Below are 18193 nucleotides of genomic sequence, written 5' to 3' on the forward strand. Positions count from 1 at the left end.
TCATTTCTTCACTTTGCAGAAGTATTTATTTTCGCCCACAGGACCAAGGTGTAGATATACATGATTTTAAAATTCGTTCTGCATTCATAGTCATAAAAAGTAGCTTTAAAAAAATTCTTTACAGATTATTAAAATGCGTATTTAAAAAGTAAACAAAACCTGCTTCTAGCATTTTTTGCCTACAGGAAAAAATATGTAAATACAAGTACTTGTTTTCTTCTTAACTTTTATATCCAGCTATTTTTGTAGCTTCTTTTTCTTTTTCTCTGGTTCATCCTTGCTGCTTGCCTCTGCAGAGAGACTTGCAGGCATATCATTTCCTAATATCTACAGTAAGAAAAGAACAGAAGTCAGAACATTGTTATTCAATTTTTGCCATCCTGGTAAAACTTGAGTTTACTTGTACAGACCTTTTACAAACACTGTGTCAACATCAGAATCTTCTGATTTAGATAGTCACCTAAAAGAGAGTCTACCATCTTAGAAAATCACAGGTAGACCACTCACCTGAAATAAAAGCTGAAAAAGGCAAAAAGAAGCAGCAGCACACCTGACAAAGCCAGCAGGTTCTTAGCACCCCAAACAACAGCTTGCACTAGCCTTTCTTTGTATCTGTTTTCAAAGTGTCCCTCAGAGTGGAGTCATGGCCCACCAATGTTCCTAAGGCATGCCCACAACAGAAGCTCTTGACCAGCTAGAGTTGGTGAGCACAAGCAGAGGGCAGCTCAGCATGTGAATGTACAACATAACACTGTTGTACAACAGTGTTGAACTGTGTGAACGTACCACAGCGCTCCTCTCTGCTACAATTTTTGTCTACTCCCAGTTTTTGAAATCACAGGGATTCAACTCTACACAGGCTGAGGGGTGGACAGATCAGAGCAGCTCACTGGAGAGAAGGGCTTGGGGGTGCTGGTGGGTGAGAGGCTGGACATGACCCAGCCATGGGCACTCCCAGCCCAGAGAGCCAAATGTGTCCTGGGCTACATCCAAAGCAGCGTGGGCAGCAGGGCCAGGAAGGTGATTCTGCCCCTCTGCTCTGCCCTGGTGAGACCCCACCTACAGGGCTGCATCCAGCCCTGGGGTCCCTGCACAGGAAGGACATGGACCTGTTGGAGCAAGTCCACAGGAGGGCGACAAAAATTACCATGGGGCTGAATGAAGCGGCTCTCCTGTGAGGAAAGGTTGACAGAGTTGGGGTTGTTCAACCTGGAGAAGAGATTCTGGGGTCCCTGCACAGGAAGGACATGGACCTGTTGGAGCAAGTCCACAGGAGGGCGACAAAAATTACCATGGGGCTGAATGAAGCGGCTCTCCTGTGAGGAAAGGTTGACAGAGTTGGGGTTGTTCAACCTGGAGAAGAGATTCTGGGGTCCCTGCACAGGAAGGACATGGACCTGTTGGAGCAAGTCCACAGGAGGGCGACAAAAATTACCATGGGGCTGAATGAAGCGGCTCTCCTGTGAGGAAAGGTTGACAGAGTTGGGGTTGTTCAACCTGGAGAAGAGATTCTAGGGAGACCTTTGAGCAGCCCTCCAGGACCTGAAAGGGGAGTCTACAAGAAGGCTGAAGAGGGATTTTTCACAAGGGCATCCAGTGACAGGAAAAGGGGGAACGGCTTCCCCCCACCCTCACCTGGAAAGAGGGTAAGTTTAGTTTAGGTGTTAGGAAAAAATGCATTATTCTGACTGAGGAGGCACTGGAACAGATTTTCCAGAGAAGATGTGGATGGTTCCTTCCCTGGAAGTGTTCAAGGCTATGGATGGATGGGGTTTTGAGCAACCTGATCTCATGAAAGGCATCCCTGCCTATGGCAGAAGGGTTGGAATTAGATGATCTTTAAGGGTCCTTGCAACCCAAACCATTCTTCAAGCTCATACAACAGCTTGAAGATCAGAATATATTTACATGTGTTTGGAAGTCTGATCTCTGAAGGAAAAAGGTAATCATATTTAACTGTATAAACAGAAAGAAGCTCTTGCTTATTTTGGGTTGTCTTTTTTCCTCTATGAAAAGGGATATTCAATTGGTGCAACCATCTATTTACCAAGAAAGTTACATGTAGCTTACTCTAAGAGCACGATTTTGTAATGTCATGCAAAATATGCGAAAGTGTTGAGACTAGAGACTGTTTTTAGGACACCACAGTTCTTAAAATATTACCAAGAGACAATTTCTATGTTCTGGGAGTTATAAGACAGAACGGCCATTGACGCCCAGCAATTATACAGAGCTGAGCTACCCATCACAGTTATATTGTAATTCACTGGAGTAAAGAGAAGATCCTCCTGAATTCTGGCAGATTATCAGAGGGACATTTGATTATAGAACTGTGAAATTCAATACATTACTTCAGCAAATCATCATCATTCCCAACAGTGGAAATATCCTGATGAGCCCAGAATGGAAGTTTAGAGGGCTCTATTCTTTTCAACAGCCAGTGAAGGCAGACCTGTGTTTTATTGAGAGTGGATATAAAACAATCATTACAAACTGCTGCTAAATTATCTTTTTTTTCTTCTGGGTTAAATTTCACTTTTATTACATGATGATTTTTTAACATTACTGAAGGATAATATGGTTCTAAGAATTTTGTGCCTTACCTTGGGTTCTACCAAGACCATCCGCATTTTTTGATGTTGGATGTTGGAATCATCTAACATAATGTTCACTTTAACTTTATCAAATACATGTAATGTTGTGTCTTCCACAGTAAGTGATGGCACCTGAAAGTTCAAATTTTGTATAAATACTATTTGCAACAGCTTATGTTTTTATACAAATAAATATTTTGTTTGAAAATATCACTGTTACATGTAAATAAAAACAACCAAAAGTTACTGTAATGACTATTCAGGGTTGTATTATGTAGTGCATACATCTTTTGCAGTAATTAACCAGATAAGTAGATGTCAGTACTATCTATTACAGAAACAAATTCCTGTCAGAACCTATTTAATTAGACTTAAAAAAACTATAGTGGCGTTACTACTAGAGCTGAATTAACTTGCATTTAGAAAAGCCTCTTACCCTTCTAAATCCAACTACAATAGATTTCAGTCATTCTGCTTGCTTACCAAATAAATAAAAAAGGTGTTTAAGAACAAAGCTTAAGAATAAGAGTAAGAACATACCTCACTGTTGTACTCCAGTTTTGGTGTTGGTTTGTCTTTTTCTTCAAAGAAGACTGTTCCTTCTAGCCCATACTTGGGAATCAGAACCACAATTGCATTTTTTCTTACAAATAATATATATGCATCTTCATTTACTACTCCCTTGGTTTTGAAGAACAGCTGTAACAAAAGTAGAACACACAAATAAGAAAAAAAGCACTAGAATATTCTCTTCTGAATTACAAATACATTGTCTCGGAAAAATAAAACATTCAAATCCACATCTATACTTAGTGATATTTACACAGCAAGTCCTGAAAGCAGATTTTAAAAAAATCACGTAAACCCTTTATAACATTACTGTGGATTAAGTATTCATATTTATAAAAGCAGAAAACTAAAGAAATCCTCAAGATGCCATTCTGAATTTTTCAGAACGAGTGAAGTAATGTTTTAAGCTTGTTGCAGAAGCATTCCTCAGCCTTTATCATTTCTGCACCCTTGCTTGGTTTTGCCCTAGCAGTGTCCATAGTTCAACATAACGTCTCAGAACTACTTACCTGTGTGTGGAATGCCACAGAGGCTCTTTGTGCATATTGTGCCATTTTATGTCGGTAATTGAGGTTTTTACACATGTCTGCCAGTTTGTGTTTATCTGTGAGTTCTGGGTAAGTCCTGTCTGCTCCTATGGCCACAGCCAAAAGCCGATGGACTATGATGTCAGCATACCTGCAAAGAGGAGGTTAAAATCATCAATGATGTAGTAAGACACAGTTATTCAAAATTAATAAGGGTTTCTGAACATACATTTGTTTTTGTGAATCTTACAGATTTAAGTTCTTGTAATAATGATGGTCTGCTGGCAACTCCCTCTATTAATTCAGCATCCACCTCTTTTCTGACGAAAGATGCACTGCAGAGCCAGAATACTGTTATGTTTGCCAAGATAAATTCTTTATTGTGCCAGAAAAAGAAACAAAGTGGTATTTTTGGACTAAAGAAAGATTTTTCACCATGGCATTTCAAGCCAACCCTTCTTCCCTTTCCCATGAAATTAAGACAAATTTAGTGTAGAATTGTATTTCAATGCCATAGATCTGCAAAGCATAATCACAATTGAACTTCTTGTTACATAACTTACTAGAACTTGAGTGAGGAACTTTTAATACATCTAGTAAGAACTAAAATTTACCATTTGGACTCCTAGAAGTTCCACAAATTCTCCATATAAATGCATAGGAATTTTAATCCACATCTAAGAGATTTCACTTGAAATGTTTCTAAGGAGCACAATAACAATTTTTTTCTTCTTAACTCAGTGGTCAGAAGAAAAAACTAACATACTTTTCCACAAAGTATGATTTTATTGCATGCTACAGCTGCCAATAGCAAGTTCCCAGTAACCAGTGTTTTCATACAGAAAATACTCAGAATTTAAACAGGTTCCATCTCAAAAATGACTGATCAAATTCCACCTCAGTCTCTGGCTAAGACTGATGCTGACTGACACTGAAGTGCATTTCTATGCCAGACATGTGCATTAGGGATGCATTCCTATTATTTTGCATCTTTTTTTAAATCTTGCTAAACCCTAGGAGTTGTGTACAGTAAACCTGCAAGTGTATGCGAAGATAGACCACCATGTAAGCCATTGCTTACCTGTTTCAACTGAAATCTAACGATGAGCAGAAACTTTTTTTTTTTTAAAATGGACAACACCACAATTTCTTCACAAATAAATCACTTATTTCTTTTCTCTGAAACTTTTGTAAAATACAAGTATACAAGTACCTTCTAATAGGTGAGGTAAAGTGAGTATAAATAGGTGAGGCTAAACCATAATGATGAAAATCATTATCCATTCCTGAGCAGAAATAAACAGCTTGCATCATGCAGCGAGTGGTCAAAATTCGCAGCAGTGTATTTAGGTAGGGAAATGCAGGAGATTCAGCTTTGTCTAATGATTCAGCTAAAGCCTTTGCTGAATCTGTCCTAATTTCCAAATTCTGAAAGGAGAGAAGAAAAGAAGCAAAAAACTTCAGGTATTACTAGCAAATATTAAGAATATAAGCAGATATGTAACAGCTACATCTAGGATAATCTTAGCAACTGGCACAGGTGTAACAGCTAATGACATGATAGAATGCTACTACAACAAAAGAAAACAAACAAAATCCATCCATGCACGTCACCCCCTCATTATTACTAGTACTCTGGCCAAAAAACTAAATGCTGAGTCAGTAGCCTAGGAATTCAAAAAAGGCACCCATTCTGAACTAAGAAATACTTTATGCCAATATTCACAAGGTTTTATTTCCTTTGGTTTGATTTTTCAATCCCTTTATTAAATCAGAATGTTAAAAAAAAAAAACAAACCATATTTATGCCACACAAAGATTCTCATCCAAGCACAAGGTAAGTAATTGACTTTATGGTATTTCCTCTGCAAAATTATTATAATGTATACTTGGGAAAGTGAAATGTAAAACTAGTACTGTGTATGACTTTTTTTTCTGTTTGCCAGTGTTCTCTGATGAAAATTCAGGGAGTGTGAAAATATATAACACATTTTTAATTTCCAGAAACACAAGATAAACTTAATCACATGATCAGTTGAATGCTCTTTCCCTCAGATATCACACTGACAATAAAGTATGATCCAGAGATCAAATTATGCCTGCGTTATGGTGAGATAATTGCATTTTTATTAGAAAATTATAATTATAACAGAATACCTAATTGCGATGGATGTGTCAAAAGTAGTAAAAAAGCCACTGGTTTATTTGAAAGAATGTTTACCTATGCACAGGAATTTAGCTTTCCAAATAAAACAGTACTATAAAAATAATTTTCAGAACACAAATGAAATCATTATCATTATTCCAGTTTTATAACAGTGGAAAATTAAATGGGCTACATTTAGGCTTGTCTATTTATGTCACAATGACAGAATCTGGGAGTTTCTTTCTCGACGTTAAGAAAAAAAAAAGGGGGTGGGGAAAGAGTTGAAGGGAAGGGAAAAGAAATGTGAATGTACATCACAGTAACTACAAAATTACAAGTTTAGCTCGAATAAAAGATCCTGAAACTGGAAAAATAATTTTTTCTGTCCAGACTCATTAATTAAATTGGACTTGTTTCAGGCTAAATAAAACTCTAGCTGATCTATGGAGAAGATGGAAACTATGAACGAATTTTCTTACTTCCTGACTTTAAGAGAAACATGTTATTTCATGTGACTAATCATTTTTTAAGTACATCAATAATGTGTTTGATCCAAAGCCAAAAACTGTCTCAGAAAAATCACATGTGACTTGGAGAGGAGAAACATTCACAGCTCACAAGTGCCACAATGCAAGACTTCAGAGAGTGGTATGTTTTCTTTACCTAAGAAAGGTTTTAAAAAGCATGAGTCTTCCTTTCACCTAGAGGTACAATTATCCTACTACAAATACCAGGTATTTTAAAGTGTAGCTGATACACTTTTAAAATACTGCTATCGAGCCCTTATTCCTAGTAAGTGGCCAGCCAGAGAGAAAATATAGCTTTTAATAATTAATTCACTTAATTACCATGGTAAAAACTTGCCTTGGACTTTGCAGCCTTCACAAGGATGTCATAATTTGATGGGGGAGGAGCGGGATGTTTCCGGAGCAAGGCAAACTCTGGGAACTCATCATAAATCTTTTGTGCTACAGAAATATTGGCAAGCAACATGAACTCTTCAACCATGGAATTTGTCTCTCTATCAAGATAAATATTTTATATTGTTAGAAAAGCATTAGACATTTACTTTGAGTGCCTAACGAAGAAACATTCTATCTTCCTAACAATGTTATATAATATTAACAGGTGGTTTTGAACATTTACACAAGTAGGCAAGCAATTTTAAGACTAAACAATGCTTATTAAGCTCCAAATACTGAGTCAGAAGGAAAAAAAAAACCCTGAAGTATTCTAAAGAATCAAATAAAAGAAAAATGCTCCTTAAAATGCCTGAAAAGACTAACAGATAAACCTCTTGACTTTTTTATAAGAAGTTCACATATGAAACACACAGTTCAAGATCACTAAATCAACACTGCAGTAAAATAGAGGAATTCTCTTTTTAAAGACCAGCATGACCAAAGATGTAGTGGATGCTCTATCACTGGAAGTGTTCAGGCTCAGGCTGGATGGGGCTTTAAGTAACCTTGTCTAGTGGGAAGTATCAGGGCCCCTGGCAGGGGCGTTGCAACTGGGTAGGCTTTCAAGGTCCCTTCCACCTCAAGCCATCCTCTAATCCTATGACAGTCTTGCACTATTATAAGAACTCTGTACCCTATTAACTAAATGTTGCTACTTAAACACATCTTTAATTCCATCCCTACCCAGAATTAACTAATAAATAAAATGCATACTTGAGCTCCTTAGTCTGCAGATCAATAGGATCATGAGTTTCACTGTCCATGTGGAAACGAACTTCTGGTGATGCAAGTGTCAAGGCCCTGCAAGACAGTAAGTGGTATTAAAAAATGACAGTAAAGCAGACAGAGCAGCTCCGCTACAAGCCTGTAACATCATCTGGGGGTACCATGACACTGTAATTTAAAATCAGCAGAAATTAAAAATAAAATTGTGGAATTAATGTTCAAATTTGCAGGAAATGTTGTGAATACACACCATAGAAATTTCAAACGCTACTCCTCTAGTTGTGCTTTTATGACTCTGTGAGATCCATATTGATTGATCTTGTGAAGAAGTTAATACCCTAAGTTTATATATTTTGGAAAATAAGGATAAGCATTCTTAGGTAAATCAAAATGGCAAAATACCTCTCTTTCACAAGATTTTTACTAGAAAAATGGACACAGAACCATACTATATTTCGACAACAAGAACAGTCAGAAAAAAAGGTGGGGGAAAAGGTAACAGGTACACTGCATGGCTTACCCATTTTCAATTCTTTTCTTCTTCAGAATTTTTGCTAATTTGTTTAGTCCACGTAGGCTGGTAGTAATATCATCATTCATAGTTGCTGAATCGATTCTCATCTGTGCTTCAGCATATGTAAGAGAAGCCTTAAGAGGTTAAAAAACACAGACATCATGATTCATAATTGAACACTCTAGAAAAACCCAATAGTTCTTTCTGTCTTGCAGAACGTGCACCTTGCTGTCCTAACTTGGTTCACAATAATACAAAGCTTTATATTCAATACCTAAATGCCTGTTATGCAAGATATTAAGATATACCAGGCATTTAAAGTCGGGGGTTTTTTTGTTGTTTGTTTTTTATGATCACATGTGTTTTATACATTGGAAGTCAATTTTCATATCTACAGAATCCACTGAATTTGATTAGCTGGTATATATCAGCCATGTCCTATATGCATCATATAAAACACAGAAACTGCACACATAAACACTGCAGCCTGAGAGGCTGAGAAGAAGAATCAAACATTTTCTTTATTTTTAGTATTTCAGTGCCATTTTCTAATTCTGCTTAGAAATTAGAACTAGAATAAAATATAAATCATTAATCAGAAAGAAAACCTTATTATCGAATCTGTTGAGCATTGTTTTTATAATACAGTTTACAGCTTTTTATTTCAGAGTTATAGTAATATTTACATGACTTACCTTGGAATTAATAACACTCTTTGTAAATCTGGTTTTTAGAATTTCAGCCTTATGGTTCATTTCCCATATGCATGAAAATGCAAGCCTATGAGAGAAAGAAGGAGGGGAAAATCTGTTAAGATCCCTACACAAAGAATTGTAGTTTCTTGCCAGGATCAAAGTATGGATCATATACATATACCTGTCCACATTGGATCTCAGAGAGCATAAGTTGGAACTAAGTAGCTCTGGTACCATATCAATCCTCTGCAAAGTAAAGAACAAAAATCAGTACTTTTTAAGTTAGTATTTTAACATCCTGATTTTAAATATAATAAAAGCTTGGCGATAATAATTTTTTTTTTTGCCAAGAAAGCTGAGATTACTGAAAGAAAAGTAAGCCACTTTAAGAAAATTCATTCCAAGATTCATTTTAGTTATCATCTTTTTAGTAAACAGTGATTTCTGAAATGAAATCATGATCTGGAAGAAATACCCAGGACTAAGTCTACAGTGTTAATGAATGCAAATCATAGGAACCTTCAGAGATTGGGCAATCACAAAAAACCCAAAGACCAATGGAAAAAGCAAAACCAGGCCACTTCTGCAATTTCAGATTGGAATTAAAACAGTATTCCAGTTTCAGAACCACATGCCAATAATGCTTCGAACCAGAGCTGAACGGGGTACTGTCCAGATAATGGCTTTTTAAAAGATGAAAGAGAAAATAAAATGTCTTAGACAAATTACCTACTTTTTTTTCTCCACAGTTCAGAGAGGAGAAAAAAATTAAGAGGAAAGCAATGAAAATCCAACCACTTAATCATAAAAGAAGCTGTAGAAAACAATTACTTTTTCACACAGATACACTGTTGTTCCTCTCTTAACTGACTCCTCATCCAAAGCATTTCCTGGGCGAATAAAATGACTGACATCTGCAATATGTACACCGACCTAAAAAACAGGCATCATGTTATGCACCTCATGAAACAGAAACAGCACTCAGAGTGAAAGTAACTTTCCCACATTTCTACAAACCAATTTATCCATTCCCAGTTCCTTTCAGCAGCTCCTGTATTTCATAATAAAAACAGTTAAAACGTATCATACTGATATTAAAAAAATTGAACAGTTGCAGCAATTATTCAAAAAAAGGGCATTTTACATTTAGAGGAAAGTTATATTCACAACCAATGCAACTTTTCTTTGATGGCCCAAACAACCTCTTTAATGTTCTTCAAAACTCACTGAAAATTTGTTTTTGCTTTTCTGTTTGCTGGACCTTCCATTCTAGCACACCCTGTTACTACAATTCCAAATTAATTTCTATAGAAGACAATCTTGCTGAATAAGGGAGTAGAGAGCTGGTGTTAGGCCTGTAGCTTTTTACTGCCTTTTTTTAAAATAAAATAGTAACTCCACAGGCAGTAGCTTAGTGTTTTTTGTTTGTTTTGTTTTTTGGATTTTTTAATAGTTCCTTATCCTAGCTGTAAGTATCCCTGTTTATAATACTTAGCTAAAGCAGTAAATAAATTTTATGGTAAATTCTCACGCCAAATGAAGATTAAGCAGAGTGAATTTAGAAGACACTAAATTCCCACTTTTGACACTGATCTGATGCAAATCAACTCCCTTTCTTTATTACCATCTTGCAGCTGTGCAAACATCATTAATTTATTTATAACAGATCTGGAGCTTTGCACGTGTCATTTACCAGTACTGCACTGTTTGTAAAATAAAGGAAGAAGTAAGTAAATAAATAACTAGATTGATACAATACCTCTAGATTTCCATTTCCTATTTCTCTACAGTGTAATGCATCATCAATATCTGTACAACCAGGAGGATCAACACTACAAACATTCAGATGCCTTAAGTCCTCCCTGTGTTTCATATCCTGAAATTTAAAAGAAACAAGAAATTGTTTTCAAGAACACCTTCCTTTCCCAAGTAAAAATGACCATTTGAGAAAGGCACATTACATAGGATTTTCCCAGCAACCAAGTATTTTCAGAATGTTTATTTTGTTTTGGGTGGTTGGTTTGTTGTTTGTTTTATGACAAGATCAAAACAGATATGCAGAAACTACAATAACAGAAAAAGTAATACACCAGATTAAATACTATTTTTTTTGTTTTACAGAAATGAGGAAGAGAATCAGAACACAACCATAGTTTCATCATGATCTTAGCAGAATGAGGAATTGAGATTTTTTAAAGTGAAATTTTGACTGATGTCCAACTGAATGAGTTGTCTTGGATATGACTGCTCTGAAGTCTAGCTTTCTAAGGCTTAGATGTCTAGATAATTTAAAGGAACTGCACATTTTGCAAGTATCTATGCTTACAAAATAGCTATCTCTCTGCTTTCCAAAAAATCTTCTTTTATCTTTTTATTCTTTAACAAAACCTGCAGTATCATCTTTATCTTAAAACATTCACCCCCATCAAATGCAGTTTTAGCCAAAATGCAAAAACTTGAAGAGGTCTTGTTTCCATAGGAAACCCAGCTGAAAAGTTCCCACTAAAACATAATGGTCCTGGACAACACTTCTTGTCTATTTCTAGTGCATTGGGGTATTTAAGAACGTCACAGTTTGCATGGAAGGGAAGGCACAGTCATTACTACAAGAATTTACAAATTATTACCTCTTCTGTAATGCTCCATGGCATTTTTGGTAGGAAGCTAAGGACAGCCTGGGAAAAAGTCTGGTGAGGCACATCATGTTCAAGCAGAAGAACTTCTGTCTCTGTCTCTTTATCTCCAGCACTTCCCAAATTCTTTACAAAATGACCCTGAGGAATAATATAGGTACATACACACATATCAAGCAATACCATTTGTCCAAAAGTAAGTATTTAAAAACATTAACCCTTAGGTTTTTCTTGTATTAAACTACACAGTAAAAGCAATTTAGTTAACTTTCTAATCTTTAAGAGAAATTTAGTTTTAAACATTTACTTAATTTAGTAAGTCTGAACTGAGTCCATCCAGACTCTTTTCTTAGAATGGCTCTAAATTCTCCACAATTAAGACTTTTAACCGCTTTTACCCTACTGGCAATTTGATTGCATTGGGTGCATTTGATTGCATATTGGGTGTGTATCTGCTAGAACAGTGATTGGTATGTGTGAATGAGCAAAATCAGAGCAAAAGATTCGCATTTCTAGGAACCCAGACTGAAGTCCCTGGCTAATCTATACAAAGCACCTTAAAGCAGCACATATATGTTCACTGCAGAACTGGATGAGTAAGTTCTTTAAGTATGATAATCCCATAGCTGGTGGTAAGCACAAATTAAAATCATTCTGGGCCTTCCTTAATTTGCACCATCAAATGGCACTCAAGGAATTTAAACCTCATCTCAACACTTCATAGTTACTCAGTGTTACAGATAATAAATATTTTACCTAAGAAACCCAAAAAATCAGACAGTTAAAAGTTCAGAAATAAATACCTAAACTTACATTAGGATACCTGGAATTCCTGGGCCAACCATCAATAGCAACAATTATTCTTTGCCCTTCTAATGTATCTGCTTGTCTGGTTTCTATTCGAATGCGAGGAATTCTGCGATCAGCTGGCGTAAACAAATGGCGCCTTGCCTATGAACAACCAGAAAAAGGAACAAATATATTCCAAATAAAGAAAAAAACCCAACCCTGCACTGAGAATAAGTGGGTTATTTCCTCACCTCTTTGATCTGTGACTTGGAAAGCATCCCACAATACGGCCGCCAGTTTCGTTTTATAATGCCCACAACCCTTCCTGTAGGCCTCAGCATGTCCTTGTTAACGGACGTCTTCAGCTGGGAGAACACAGGTTAAAAATACAAAACTGTTTGACTCATGCCTGACTACTGCAGATAACTTCAAACTTAGTAGCAACATTTTGTAACTCACTATAAAGACATAAATTCTATTACAACTTCATAAACAGAATCTCCCGTGCCTCCCTGTGCTTTGCATGACTTTTAGTATTTTCAGTATGTGACACAACTGAAATCACATCAGTGTGTGATGTGACTTAGCAGAAACAGTGGGAGAAGCAGCATTCTGCAGTCTTTTTCTGTTCTTCATTTTTCTGAAAGGATGTCCATTAAGAAAACCAAACAAATAACATATTCCATGTTATTTTACAATCTATTATTTTAATTTTTTTGAGTTCTTTTATGCTGTCTGAAAATTCTCCAGTAATTCTCCACATAATTATTAAGACACATTCCCATGAAATTCAGTGGAAAGATAATTTTTGAAGAAGTTATCTTCTTGTACAGGGCATACATGCATGTGCACTGCATGCACATTAAGTGGAATTACTGCAACACCCCAAAATATTTTACAACAGGTTCCAAACTTATGTACTGCCTATAAAAGGTGACTCTCAGCATCATACAACACTTACTCTAAGAAATCGTAATCTGCACATCAGTAAATACAGATTTACATTCTTACATGACTACTATTCAGTAACTTTCAGATTCATTAAGCTTAATAAAGCAATGTGGGAATTTCTAGCAAAGACTAATTGAAAATGATCCATTTTATCCACCAATACAACTGTACAACTACAATTAAGTTTTATAATTTCTGTATTCACATTTAATAAAGAGGATATATAAACCTAAAGCCCAACACTGTTAGGGTACCACAGATTTCATCTGTTTTGTAACACCACAGTTAAGTAAAATTATTTCTTTCATACAATGTTTTCTTTCTCCTCTTCATTTTCAATGTCCTCTTCATTCTGGCCATCATCTTGCAAGACCACTGAGGATGGTACCACCCATTCATCTTTTGCCAACAGTTCCACAGCTACAACATCTTCATGAATTGCTCGGTTTAAATGTTTCAGACCCTGTACAATTATCTGCATTTTTTTTAGAAAACAAAATGGAAATGCAAATATTCGTGATGATGAAAACAAAAGACCCAAATCTAGAGCAGTAAACATGTATGACAGGTTCTACGTTCTAAAGGACGTTTAAAAGTATGTTTGTGATGCACATTTTTTCTCTGCTGAAGTTTCTTACAGCACAGATGATCTTATTTCAAGATTCTAATTGCTTCTATAAGAGATATGTTTTCCCCCAGGTTGTTTTTTTTTTAAGTCAGACAATCCTATTTTTGCAGGACAGGAGATTCCACATACTACTGAGAAAGAGGAAAAAGAGAGTCAAGAGGAGGACCTCCAGCTGCCACAAATAGGGAGGGAGTAGACAACTGCCACTGCTTGGAAACAGCATCTGTACAACTGCACCAATGGAGAATCCAGCAGGCAGACAGATGGATTAACTGCTGGGTGGGAAACAGCCCATCTACCCCTCACCAGGCAGGAAAATAGCAGGGGGAAACAAAGCAGGAGAACCCCACAAGGGCACATGACTGTTTTTTCCTGAAAATCCTCCTACACACTTGTTCCTTTGTCTTTCACCATATATTTCAAACTGATTTTGAAAACTGTTTAGAGGTCAATTGAAAAACTATTAACAACCAAGATTTGTCTTCACCAATTACTTTATCCAACTGTGATTTTAAATACATTATTCTTTTTCCAAAAAGAGCATAATCAGCATTTCAGCAGTCTATATCCATACAAATAAAAACTGAAAACATCAACACAGACATCATAAAAAAACCCCAGATGAATAAGAAATTATTAATATGCTCCATTTTAACATACGTCACCATGAAAGAATTAAATTTTAAGTCATTGCTAAGGCTAGTTAAAGTTTACAGCATGGAAGTAAAATTAAAACTCACCTCTTTGTTTTCTCCACCATCTCCATGAACCCAAACTGTAGCTTCAAGATAATTCTCTCTGTTTGCCCTGTAAGTTCCTTGGAGGTAAATACCAGATTTTATTCCTTGCTGCAATTTGCTAAGAGGAATATGTTCTGGGAATATTATTTTTCCACCTTCTATTTCTTTCTTTAGGAAAAAAAGAAAAATAGGAGAGGAAATTTTCAGTATTTTATATTCATGTTAATTTCAAAACCAAGCTTAGGAACATGACACACTCAAGCTAACAAACTCCCTAATTGTAACTGTGTTATGAATATGCACAATAATGAAAGACTATTACTAAGCAATACCTTTTCCAATGAAGCATCAAAAGCATGAAAATGTGGCCATTCTAGGAACTTTCCCTGTTTTCCTGCAGTTACTTAAAAACACACTGCACAATTTTATGTTGATTTGGACACAGTGACTAAAGAGATAGTTAACAAAGAAAATATTAGTGTAGTAAAAGAGTATGGCACACAGTGTATTTACTGTAAGCTATAAGACACTTTATACATATACATTATAATGAAAATACATTACCGTGACCAAACTTTGGAGCAGTCAGACAATTGCTTACACCTGAATAATCTACAGTTAACTGCTGAGAATTCCTGAGCCCTCCTCTTTCTTCCCACTCTTGCATAGAGGTCTATTCTTTTAAAACTAATTCTGATGAAATTAACTTTCCCATTTTTGTGGTGAGTGTTCAGCTGTACCAGTTGTATGTGAACATATAAGTCTTGATTCTGATAAACACAAAGCACAAGGAAGCAGAAGAGCATATAGCTCATCTTTGAGCTTCAGCCTGCATTTATGTCAACTTATCACCAAAAGAAAATGCTTTTGATCAATAACTTAACATAGATTTTCCGGCAGACGTGAAACAAAGATCTAAATGGTTTGCAATATATTTTGTTTTCATTTTGTTCCAACTGTTTTCCATTTGTACACTTTTTTTTAACTGTTATTATTCTCATCTTCAAAACAGTTCTCTAAAGCAACTGGCTTTTTACAGATAACAAGACACATACTATCAGGCATATAAGCAGAACTGAAAACGGCTGCAATATTTCCTTTTTACTTTTCAGTTGTCAAAAATTAAATTGGTAATTTAAAAAAATGGTAATAAGGTTCATGCTGCTTGTGTTCTAAACTGATGCCAGTACCGACATACAGTATGCAATATTGTACTGCAAGCCATTTGCAATCAATTTATGTTATAAAAAGAAAATCAACACATACCCCTTCATCAGATACACAAGCAAGACGATCTACAAGCTCAGGATTAGCTGTCAAGCTTTTTATATACTCTTCACCTACAAAAGCACACACATAAACATTTATGCAAGAGATGCGTGGGATTTATAAAGGTATAAAGTGACTGCTCAGTTTATTTGAGCAATAAATTAAACATACATACGACTTCACTTACATGTATAAGCAGTTATTCCTTCCTCCAGAGCTTTCTCCTTATTAGTTCTGTCATTTGTTAAAAAGACAACTTGAATCTTTTCCTCATCCTCTATTTTCTTCAAGTGTTCATTGTACCATTTGACAGCTACCCGAATGGCTCTGTCATTGCGGTCGTTAGAAGTTTCTCCCCGATTTTGCTCTATGTACGTTTCTCTAAATAAATTTTAAAAGCAAAGGGAGGGTGTTTGACAAACCAAAACAAATCCCAGCATCTATCTATACTTCAGATTTTCAGACAAACCAGATCAAGGCTGTTAGGCCAAAAGAATCATTATTGTACCCATTTTTATAACATGTAACACTCATTAGGCCACTGAGGGGCCAGCAGACATGAAGTGACAATTGGAGAGGTTCGCATTCAAGCTGTTTTTTTAGAACTACAGATTCAAGATTCCTGGAACTACGACACTGCAGTATTGGAAACTAATTGTGAGCACAAATAAAGGCAAATTAATTGCATCTCCATTTCTTAGAGCTTTCTGTCATTAGCTTAATGGATTTTTGAATTCTGCTACAGACAAAGCTGACAATATTGATAAAGCATTGGAATATATTTAAAAGCAACTCCAAAATGGAAAATCAGTACCTAAATGCTCAAGGTAACAGTCTGTAAAGTTTACTCAATATTCTAACTCCCTTCTCACAACATAGATAGATTTCTACTAACTATAAACAGGAAAGCTCCTGGAACACCAACTACTTCCCAACAGGATCCCTTAGAAATACACAGTTCTATGACACCAGTCTAATTTTTTTTTCCAGTCCCCATGTTCCAGTTTTGTTTCCCACCTTCTTTTACTGGATATCAGCACAACTTTGTTACACCCATTCCAGCCTTACCTGTGATGCTCATTGGTGAAAGAATAGAAATGTTTTTCTGGGTTTTGAATCACATCCCTAATTCGCTTGTACACTGGTGCACTCCGATTCCTGACCTCCTGTAGGACTGTCTGCAGCACAATGACATTCTTAATAACAGGATCTTCAAGGATATCAATCTGAGGAACAAAATGGAAATGAATCAAAATTGTTATTTCATTCTATCCAGTAACAGGATTTGAAATATTTCCTAGGCTAATACATAAAAAGCTAACATGAATAATGAGTGGCACTCCTTCTGCCTTTTTGTCTCACCACTGGGAAACTGAACAGTGTGTTAAGTTGCTTTCTCCTCCTTGTGGGAAAAAAAAAAAAAAGTCAAATAGCCTCTCTGTGATCTGAAACGAAGACAAGGACTTATTCTGACTTCAACAAATTCACCCCCAGTGTGTGCAGAGTTGTACATGGGATGATTTTGCACCTTCTATTCATTACATGAAATCGACATCACAGTACGAAGAACCTAAATCTACACACTGAAAAACAGAAGAGGCATTTAAAAAAATTCAGTTACCACAGATCCCAAAATTCAATGACATCGTGAAGATCCCAATTGCTTAGAGTCCACTAACTTTCTCTGCTTGAATTTTCATACCCACACCAGACCACAACGAACAAAATAACTAAATACAAAAATAAATACCCAATACAGGAACAACAACAAAGAAAACCACGAAACAAACAAGACAAACAAACCCCCCACACACACTCTCCCCCATAAAACTGGAACATAGTCTAAGAGCAGATCAGGCTCGCTGATGCTGCAGCCTTCTCCTCAGGGGCTGGCAGGGAAAGGCAGGAGCACCCAGGCAGGAATCAAGCAGCCCAACAGGAAACGCGGGAGGAGCCAAGCCTGCAGCGCGCTCCCAAATGCGCCTTTCCAGCGCGACGCCGGAACCCACACGGAAACTTACACCCAATGGGATTTAACAAGGCCGGCGCAGGAAAGGCTTGAGCCTCCACGTGGAGCCCGGTGGGGCCCAGAGGAAGGCAGCGGCGGGCCCTCCCCAGAGCTGAGGCGGCCATACCATCCGTCGCTCCCTCCCTCCCTGCGGCAGGCGCTCACCTGGTGCAGGAGCAGGTTGGTGTCGGGCAGGAGGAAGTGCGGCCCGGAGCAGAGGCTGCTGGCGGGGCCGCTGGGCCGCGCCTCCAGCCCGGGCGCGCTCCCGTTGGCGGCGCCGGGCGCGGGCGCGGCGGGGTGGCAGAGGCGGCACGCGGCCGCGCCGCACGCGATGTCGTCGCGGAGGTAATGCTCGCGCACCACCTTCACCACCGCGCCCGCCCGCGTGCGCTTCACGAACGTCCGCGAAGTCAGCATGGCGCGCGGGGCCGCGGGGAGCGC

General features: G+C 37.2%; 2 protein-coding genes across 4 annotated transcripts in view; one reads left to right on the forward strand and one right to left on the reverse strand.

The window, feature by feature from the left end:
- Positions 1-3: 3 nt before the first annotated feature.
- DIS3 (DIS3 homolog, exosome endoribonuclease and 3'-5' exoribonuclease) lies at positions 4-18184 on the reverse strand. Of its 3 annotated transcripts, none has more exons than XM_066176272.1 (21): positions 17918-18184; positions 16813-16970; positions 15932-16125; positions 15742-15815; positions 14476-14643; positions 13418-13582; positions 12408-12521; positions 12181-12318; positions 11362-11508; positions 10494-10610; positions 9566-9667; positions 8916-8980; positions 8735-8819; positions 8046-8173; positions 7514-7600; positions 6702-6858; positions 4905-5119; positions 3674-3842; positions 3135-3293; positions 2604-2726; positions 4-327 (listed from the first exon to the last, which is right to left on the reverse strand). In XM_066176272.1, the coding sequence occupies exons 1-21, from the start codon at positions 18167-18169 to the stop codon at positions 238-240; spliced, it is 2907 nt and encodes a 968-aa protein (XP_066032369.1). In that variant the 5' UTR covers positions 18170-18184; the 3' UTR covers positions 4-237. The 3 variants fall into 3 exon arrangements, with proteins under 3 accessions (XP_066032369.1, XP_066032370.1, XP_066032371.1); XM_066176273.1 differs by lacking the exon at positions 17918-18184 and adding an exon at positions 17548-17661; XM_066176274.1 differs by lacking the exon at positions 17918-18184 and adding an exon at positions 17559-17644.
- The window catches only part of PIBF1 (progesterone immunomodulatory binding factor 1), a 106190-nt gene continuing 105763 nt past the window's right edge, over positions 17767-18193 (forward strand). Inside the window, exon 1 of the mRNA XM_066176276.1 lies at positions 17767-17932. The gene's annotated coding sequence lies outside the window, so the exon portion shown is untranslated. The remainder of the gene's footprint in view (positions 17933-18193) is intronic.

The sequence above is a fragment of the Chamaea fasciata genome, unplaced genomic scaffold (assembly GCF_029207755.1).
Source record: "Chamaea fasciata isolate MVZ Bird 193981 ecotype frontalis unplaced genomic scaffold, bChaFas1.0.hap1 SCAF_2, whole genome shotgun sequence".
Classification (NCBI taxonomy): Eukaryota; Metazoa; Chordata; class Aves; order Passeriformes; family Sylviidae; genus Chamaea; species Chamaea fasciata.